The 9,032-nt window shown below is 42.0% G+C and overlaps 2 protein-coding genes across 2 annotated transcripts; both read right to left on the bottom strand.

Annotated features, from left to right (window-relative positions):
- Positions 1–4,110: 4,110 nt before the first annotated feature.
- On the bottom strand, positions 4,111–5,724 carry LOC135936853 (uncharacterized). The gene is made up of 4 exons (XM_065479841.1): positions 5,131–5,724; positions 4,933–5,068; positions 4,463–4,568; positions 4,111–4,406 (listed from the first exon to the last, which is right to left on the bottom strand). The coding sequence occupies exons 1-4, from the start codon at positions 5,420–5,422 to the stop codon at positions 4,218–4,220; spliced, it is 723 nt and encodes a 240-aa protein (XP_065335913.1). The 5' UTR covers positions 5,423–5,724; the 3' UTR covers positions 4,111–4,217.
- Positions 5,725–7,137: 1,413 nt separating this feature from the next.
- On the bottom strand, positions 7,138–8,970 carry LOC135937084 (uncharacterized). Its single transcript, XM_065480167.1, has 3 exons — positions 8,792–8,970; positions 8,092–8,462; positions 7,138–7,357 (listed from the first exon to the last, which is right to left on the bottom strand). Exons 1-3 carry the CDS (start codon positions 8,856–8,858, stop codon positions 7,241–7,243), a joined length of 555 nt encoding a protein of 184 aa, XP_065336239.1. The 5' UTR covers positions 8,859–8,970; the 3' UTR covers positions 7,138–7,240.
- Between the last annotated feature and the right edge of the window lie 62 nt (positions 8,971–9,032).

Raw genomic sequence — 9,032 nt, 5'->3', positions numbered from 1 at the left:
TCAAGTGAAAGGCCTGAAAAAGGTAAACTTTTATTCACAATCAGATAAGTTCTTGGAGCCTGATTTTCTCTTTTCTCAGGTTTATGAGGAGCAAGGACTTTTTGCTCAATTTAGTTAACTTTCAGCCAGCAAGTTGCACGTCTGCAAAACCTTTCCGCTAATTTTTTGACCTTTATAAGAACTTAAATATTTCAATAAATAAAGTTTTGCTTGTATCTCTAAAGAGTTTTGGTTTATTTTAAATTAAAATTAGTATCAATTTCATAAGCTCATTGGTAGTTTTTGGCTCACTATTCCATTCGGTAATAACAGACAATGAAAGAGAATTATTTGATAGAGCTAAAAATTTACATTTAATTGTAGGCCTCTGTGCATTATTGCGGCCAGAGCGCCGTGCACAGACGGAAACGATTGCTGATAACGTCTTTATATCGCCGCAACCAGCGAAAATATACCTAAATTAAATTTCAAAAATGGGCTACTGGTTTAGTCCGTCGCACTGGATCCTAACTTTTGTTTAAGTAAAAAATAATTATTCTCTGCTTTAAAGTTCTTGTAATTGGCGGTAATTGGGGTAACCATTTGTGATTATTTTTATACAAAAGGAAAAAACAACGACACGCTTCTTGAGAATTTTTATTTCTTCTAATAAAAATTAAAAATTTCTCGCTTTTTATATAACTGTGTATCTGTTATGTATACAAATAATAAAACGAGATGATGCTTTATTGCTCTCAAAATAAAATGAATTTTTTGCTTGATTTTGATCCCTCTCGACGCAGTTTATCCCTCGGACTGGCTCATTGTCATTCGTTTGGCTGCTGCACCGAGAGATGGTGCGATGATCCTCACCGTCACCTCACTGGGACACAGACCGCCAAAACGAGCAGGAGGAGACGTTGTTTGCACGGTGAATTGCCTTTATTTTGGAAAATAAAGGCTTTTTTCTTTACAACTGATACAATAAATTCCACCATTTCATCAGTATTTGGTTTTTGTAATTATCTTTAATTTAATTATTCTCTTCTTTAATTTGTGTTTTGTTCTATGTCTGTGTTAATATTTTTTATTTTTGTTCCCTGCTCTCCACTGGCAGTGAGCGGGCGTCGGCGAGGAGACAGCTTGGCGCCGCCGCGGCTGCAAATGCGAATACTATTGCGTAGGCGTCGGCACGCATTTCTGCTCCTCTTCGCGTCACTATTAGCCGAGTCAAAATTTGGCAAGTCCGCGCAGCCTCGTAAAAACGCGTTTTAACAAAATGATGCATCAACTAAAAAAAGATAAATGCGCATAATAATAAATAATTGCCTGAAAAATCCACTTGTAATATACTGACTTGATTTATTAAATAAAAAAGATCCGTATTTGACAATCCTTTTATTCAAACAAAAAATTTAAAATATTGACAGTAGGAAATGATCGACGCGCCGCATTTCCCTAAGGGCGCTGGCCACCTCTCTGGTGAAGACGCCGCGCGGAGGTGCGACTGGATGACGACGGCGGCGCGGCGCTGTCTGAGGAAGAGGATGCCGTGCTGGATGGTCAGCGCCGCCCACCGAACCCTCAGTAACTCTGCCAACCCCGAATTAGACAAATTAGACAATAAAATGCTTTTTGACTCACCTTTGACGGCCTTGTAGCGCTTCCACGAGCGCTGGATGACCAGCGACTGCGGTGCTGCACCACCTGCGACCAGCGCTCCTCCGCAGGAACAGTTTCATCTTGCCGACCTGCCACTCGATGCTCGGCACGTCCAGCAAGCCGATGATCAGACTGACGGCCTCGAGGGGAGTGAGCTGCAGCCAGAGAGGGTCGCGGCGCGGCGTGAGGAGGCAGGCGAAGCGCTGCACCAGGTTGCATCATCGCGACGTCGGGAACGCAGAGTCCCGGCTCCAAACTGAGCATCATCTCGCTCAACTACGACGTCTCACATGAGGGTCCTGTGATGCAATGCACTGCAAGTCAGGGGTGAGAAAATGTCACTGCGCTGCAGTGAGAAAATCTCACCCCACCGCATGTCACTGCTGTTACGTGTGAAAACAACTCCCCTTTGATTCCCAATGAATAGTAACATGCGGTGGGATGAGATATTCTCAATGCAGCGCATTGACATTTTCTCACCCCTGACTTGCAGTGTGGGAATTGGAAAACAGCAGGGTCACACCCACAAGCGTCAAAAACACAGGCGGGCACGACCCTGCTGGAAATTAATTAGAAAAGGGGAAATTAAGGTAAAAATGAAACAGCAGGGTCACACCCACAAGCGTCAAAAACACAGGCGGGCATGACCCTGCTGGAAATTAAAAGGAAAAGGGAAAAGTAAGGGGAAATGGAACAGCAGGGTCATCCCCGCAAGCGTCAGAAACGCCGGCGGGCACGTCCCTGCTGGAAATTAATAAGAAAAGGGAAAATTAAGGAAAAAAGAAACAGCAGGGTCATCCCCGCAAGCGTCAGAAACGCCGGCGGGCACGTCCCTGCTGGAAATTAATAAAAAAAGGGAAAATTAAGGAAAAAAGAAACAGCAGGGTCATCCCCGCAAGCGTCAGAAACGCCGGCGGGCACGTCCCTGCTGGAAATTAATAAAAAAAGGGAAAATTGAGGAAAAAAGAAACAGCAGGGTCATCCCCGCAAGCGTCAGAAACGCCGGCGGGCACGTCCCTGCTCGAAATTAATAAAAAAAGGGAAAATTAAGGAAAAAAGAAACAGCAGGGTCATCCCCGCAAGCGTCAGAAATGCCGGCGGGCACGTCCCTGCTGGAAATTAATAAAAAAAGGGAAAATTAAGGAAAAAAGAAACAGCAGGGTCATCCCCGCAAGCGTCAGAAACGCCGGCGGGCACGTCCCTGCTGGAAATTAATAAAAAAAGGGAAAATTGAGAGGGGAATTTTTCCCGTCTGTAAAAATGGCGGTGTCCGCCAGTCCTAGTTGTACCGTCCTTATGCTTGCTTGCACTCACGCTCTCCGCGATTCGAAGTCAATTTAATTAAAAACTAAGTTTGGTTTTTGAAACAAATATTAAGTAAATTTTTTGATTTGTTTGAGTTTTATTTTCCCTTTTTTATAAATTCTTAATGTTAAATTTCTTCTTAAATTTAATGGATATTTTCTGGATTGCGCTATTTTTCCGCTATCAAGAAGCTACAAGTAAATACAAAGTGTCTCGCGATTGTGTGGTGAAAACGCGAAGAGTTTCTTAGTCCAAACTGAGCATCATTTCGCTCAACTTGACCTGCTTGACGTTGCTGACAAACGTTTACAAACAATTTTATTTAATTTTCATTCAACACAAAGCAATGCCAGCTGACCGCAGCTGACAGAGATATGTGATAAATCAGCTAAGACATTTTTCGCGCCTTTGTGCATTGCAACAACTTTAATATTGGTTACGCCCATGTTTGGGGAGATAAAGTACAGTTTGATCCTAAAATTTTAAGCAAAAACCGGCATGAAAAATGCCATCTGTTGGTCAAATTTCCAACTGATATGAACGACTTATGGGCGGATCACGGCACCGTTTTTTTTGCTCGACCTTGAAACACTACACAATATGCTTGCCTTAGGGGGCGTGGTGCGACTGAATAAATTGCATTCCCTCGGTTACGCCCTCTCTTTGGCAGCCGAATTTGCTTGTTTCGACGCCGAACATTCCGATTTCACGCACATAAAACAAATTGGCCAAAAATCTAGTATGTATATTTTTAAAACCAAAATCCCGGTCGAACGTAACATCCACCTGTTCACAGAATTTCTTAGTTCATTATAATGTGGTACCTTCGAGTGAATTTATCGAATTTATTAAGTTATACCGCCAAAATTTCTTCTAACAATTAGAAGCTAAAGTACGGTATGGAATAATCGCCATTTCCACTGGACTTAATTAATTTTTGTCTAGTTGGCAAGTTAAGATCACCATACTTCTGTTGGCTGCATTGGTAGAACTTGTTTTGGTGTTTCAATCAGCTGGTTATGTGGGTGTTGCCATTGCCATCATCAGCCTCTCTACATGAATTAAATATAATTCAAAACAAAGCATGTCAAGGTCAAATTTGATGATTTTTGAGGACAATTATCTGTTTTCCAGACAAAATTAATATTTAGATATTTAAATATGAATTTTATTTACAAAAGTACCTAACGTACACAAACAAATACAATAAAATTAAAGTTTAAAAGGTAAATAAATTAATGCGTCAGTTTTAGAAACGCATATTGCAGTCCTTAGCAGATATCTCCATTAAAATTAAAGCAACAGTCACAGTGCTTGTCGATTGAGAGCTTCAAAATTGATGCAAGATACAAAAACTGATTCGTCCCGAGAGATGGAACTTTGTCCTTGCCGAAGGTGAACAAAATCCGGACACTTCGGACGCCCACGCCGTACTTTTCGATGATCAACGAGTTTTCAAACTGAAATAAACAAAAAGATTATTTAGGAATAACCAACAAATAAATTTCCACCAAACCTTAGAAAAGGGGCGATCAAGGGTTTTTGTTTCGATTGGCCTCTCGTTGCCATCGAGGACTTCGAGGGTGCACTGCCTCAAATCACGAAAAATGCTGTGAGAACCACTGGAATTAAAAAAATTGCAGATAAATATTCAATTCAACACTATCAGCGAAGGTTCTTGGTGTTTGAAGCCACCAATAAATGGACATTAAGGCTTTTCCTCAGTGATTTGCCAATATTCATTCCTCTTGCTGTACTTTCTGCTTTTAAAATAGTTTCTTAGGTGCGTTGATGACAAAAATCAGTCCAACCAATCCCCTTGAACTGTTAGCAATGATTTTAAATAATTTTTAATATTTTACGGTGATTCCATGAGTCGATTTTGGTTTTTGGAACACATTTTGAGTGAAGAACGACTCAGAAATCGCAGCGGAAGCGCCTGGTAAATATCAATAATTGCGGCGGGAGACTTTAAAACAAACTTACGCAAAACTGAACGTGATCTTCGGCTGAAGACTGTCTAGTATTTCGGAGCTCACGCACAACTCGTTGATACTGAATCTCAGGCACTGGTGCCTCTTGCCGGAACGCGTCGAAGGGGTTGTGCTGGTCACGAATGGGCCTGAAATTGTCCGTAATGAGTTAACAAATTAATTGTAGAAATATTTAAATTATTTTATGTACTAAGCGTTCGCCTGACAGATTTGGCGAGTTCCTTTCTCTGGACGTTTTTCCTCCTCGCGCTCCTCGCTCTCGGAAGAACGTTCGAGTTAGCCTTCTTGATGATGAAGTGGCAGTCAGCCAAGTCCAGGATTTCCGCCTTGCCCTTCCTCACGTCTGACTTGAAAATCCGACGTTTAACAATGCCCTCGATTGCACTCGTCCAATATTCACTCACACGCGCGATAGGAAACAGATCCACGCACCTTATTTTGTTCAAAACTTGCTCTAATACTTCTACAGGAAAATGATCCATCAGAATGATCGTTGTAATTAATTCTTTTCGATGAATTAAATTGTTTTCAAAGTGAATTTTATGGAAAAAACAAAAAAGAGAGCAAGAATTGTGACATTTTTGTTATGTCAAGAACACGCGGTTTATATTTCTGAATTTAAATACGAAAAAGGCACGAAAACGTTCAAAAATAGGCTAAAATAGAGACGTGGACCTTTACTTATCGGCCGTAATGGTAGAAATGTTCGGTAGGACTTTCGAAACGTGGAAAATCGGAGATTTCGAAAGAGTATCAAGCTGCAGGATCAATGAGGAAAGTAAACAACAAACATGGCAGTGCGTCAGCTGGAGTGGTCGGTGGTTGAGCATTGTGCTGCCAAATCAGACGCACCTCGCCTCTGCCGCGAAATTTAAAGCTGCAGCCAACGATAAGGAGAATGGAGTAAGTAAGGGAGACAAGAGGTTGTGAAGCAAAAATGGTGTCAGAGCGGATAACTTACTGTTTGCAAGTCATTTTATGTGCATTTTGTTGGTTTGTTGCTAAGCAACGTGACTTATTGTTACTAAACAGTCAATTAAACAACGATTTGTGATCTCTTAACTATACCACAGTCATCTCCTTACTTGGCACTCTACTTGAGCAGCAGCTGGCGGGACCGGCTGTTGGCCGGATTTTTGCCCGGCGGCGGGCAATATTGGACGTCATCGTGATAATGTAACTCACAGCTGTCGTGCGGTGGCGGCGCTGCGTGACGAAGCGTTAAGCGTTGGAAAATTGAACTACTGAAACCTTGGGTCCTAGTGACAGCTGTGGGAGAATGGGCGGGAAAAAACAAAATCGCTCACAATCAGCTGCAATAAGAATTCTTAAGGCTTTTTTGGATGGAAATAATAATGATAAATTAAAAAGGCACTGAGGTTCCTCCGCGGTGTAAAATTCTGGTACCGCATCCGCACCGCGGCCGCCACGTTCAAAACCACAACCGCACCGCAACCACAGAGGTTGCAAAAGGTCAAAACCACTGCCGCGGTTGTGATTTACCACAAAAACCGCAGTGAAAACTGAAATTCTAGCTTAATTTCAAGATGAAGGTTTTTTTCTGTTATATTTTTAGATGTTATAATTTATTTCACCAGTTCTGTAAGCCCTTTTGGTGTTCGAATCCACCAAAATAGATGGCGTCAGTGGTTTCTTTCGATTTTAAAGCACATCCACTGCGATTTCAGACTAGAGCCCTGCAGGGGCGTAAGAGTGAGGGTCGAAACCCGCGGTTAACCGCGCCGCGGGGCGGGTTGGTTTAATTTTTTGTCACTTCTGGTGGGTGCGGTTGCGGGATTAATATTTGCGGGTGCGGTTTTATGCATTAAAAACCGCGAAATGGATTTTGACGCAGCGAACAGATGGCGCGACCTTACACTTAAGTAATAAATTTAATTTTAAGATAATTTCGCTGCGATTTCAGAACTCAATCCTGCTACTGTGCATTCTTCACTTAATATATTTTCTTTTGACGTGCTGAAAACCAAAATCGGTTTAACCAATCACCATAGAATCGTGAAAACCACTATTTTATTAAAATGAAAAATATCTTTTCCAACAATTCTACAGCGAATAGCTGGACTTATTTCGTGTCAGCACGTCTGAAGAAATAATTAACTAATAAAATTATCAACTTGGATAAATTCAAACAATTAGGACTTATTGAAAGGTTTAATGCTAACAATGAGTACACAAATTTCAGATTAATTTATTTTAACTCTCAACCAGTTGTTTTATTTATCTACCAACATAACAACCAATAGTGAATTTCAAAGACAAATTGCGTCGATAGTTTCTGCTCATTCCCTATCAAGTTTGTATATATGTGTCCAACCGAGAATGGCGTAGCGCTGGGGCTCGGAAACAATTACCTCTCGCTCTGAAACAACGACAATGTTGCACACCCCTTTCCGCACCTGTTGGCATAGATAAATTACCAAATTAATAACGCGTTTTGAAATTAATATAAATATTATTCAATTCAGAATCGGGATATGTCTAGCGCTGGACACGGAGAGCGGAATTCTCTCCGCGGTAAACTGTCCACTGCTCCTTTATTTTAAATCAAGTTATTCGTTCGAAATGAAGTTAGATCGAGAATCGTTTTCCGTATTTCGTACATGCCGCGGAAATTTGAGTGATCGTTCGCCCCGCCCACTTTATTATCTCTCTGCATCGCACGCACGAGTCAGCTGATCGGAGTGAAGTTGGCTCCACATGGTAGACTTTCGCCTAGAGCTAACTTCGTTCCGGTCAGCTGACTCGTGCGTGCGATGCAGATGGATATTAAAGTGGGCGGGGCGAGCGATCACTCAAATTTCCGCGGCACAAACGATTTGTTACGTGACTCATCTGGGCGATGGGGAAAGACTTCAGAGTCATCGGTGGACAATTTTCCGCGACACGAACGGGACGTTACGCCCGGAATGGCGAAATATTAGTCATTGCATGGCTGCTTTTCGAATTTTCCATGATATCCATGCTTTTATATCAGTCAAAATGGCGTCATTTTGAAAAATCCGCTTCTTGGCCAGCTGCTGGTCGGCCGATTCCAAAATTTCTAACGGCAATAAGATTTTAATTAATTTTAGATCAAAATTTCAAATGAAAATATTTTCACCATCCGTGTCCTTTAAGAGCGAAAATTTACCTCGCCATAGAGACTTGTTCCGTTCACCATGAAGGTGCCCAAGAAGAGTGGATTTTTGTCTTCGTCGTGTCCAACGACGACGACGTCTCTCTCGTCCACGCGATCGGGTCTGCACCACTTGACGTGCCCTCCAAAGAGAACTTGGTGCTCGTCTTTTGTCTTGATGACCTTTCCTTCGTGGGCAAAGTAGGCCCAGCCGTTCCTCATGTAGCCGGGCAGCAGTTGGCCCTCGTGCTTCAGCCTGGCTATATAAACGTCCTCGCCAGTCTTGGCTGTCGAAAATACTCTCGAGCACTTGGGTTTGATTGGCCTTCGCGCTGGCACCCATTTCTGCCATTTCATGTGCTCAGGGTCCTTCTCGTACCTTTCCCCTGCAAGAGTAAGAGAGAAAGAGAGGGTTATGCCGATGCCAAGTACATATTTCCAAATTGCAGAGATCAGAGACGAATAATTCACATTTCTAGAGCTGCGTGCGTCGCATTTTTCAGATAAGAATTTTTCACGCAGACGAATTCTTGACCGTCAATGACAATCAAAAATCACCAAAAACTATGATTCTGAATTAATTTCTTTAATTTCAAACTCTTGTCTGCAATAGAATCGAATTAAAATGTAAATATTGACGCTGCACGGTATTTTTGTTGACTTTTCACTGATCACAATACAATCAAAATTCGATTTCTGTAAACTGGATAATTACCTAACTCGAAATTCTTTCTCCTGCCTGACACGAAATCATGCCAGAAACATTCATAGCCTAAGGCCATCGTTTACGATCGCTTTACTGTAGAGTTGTAGACGCAAACAATACCGAAATCAACGCGCAATCCCTTTCAACACAGCTCACAATGGATGGAGAATGAGGCAAGTTAATAAACATAAACACACATGTCACATGGCGTTCCGTCCCCGTCGAGGAGACTGAGAGCGATCAGAGCGCT

The sequence above is a fragment of the Cloeon dipterum genome, chromosome 2 (genome assembly GCF_949628265.1).
Source record: "Cloeon dipterum chromosome 2, ieCloDipt1.1, whole genome shotgun sequence".
NCBI lineage: Eukaryota > Metazoa > Arthropoda > Insecta > Ephemeroptera > Baetidae > Cloeon > Cloeon dipterum.
This window is presented reverse-complemented; position numbering and strand designations above follow the sequence as displayed.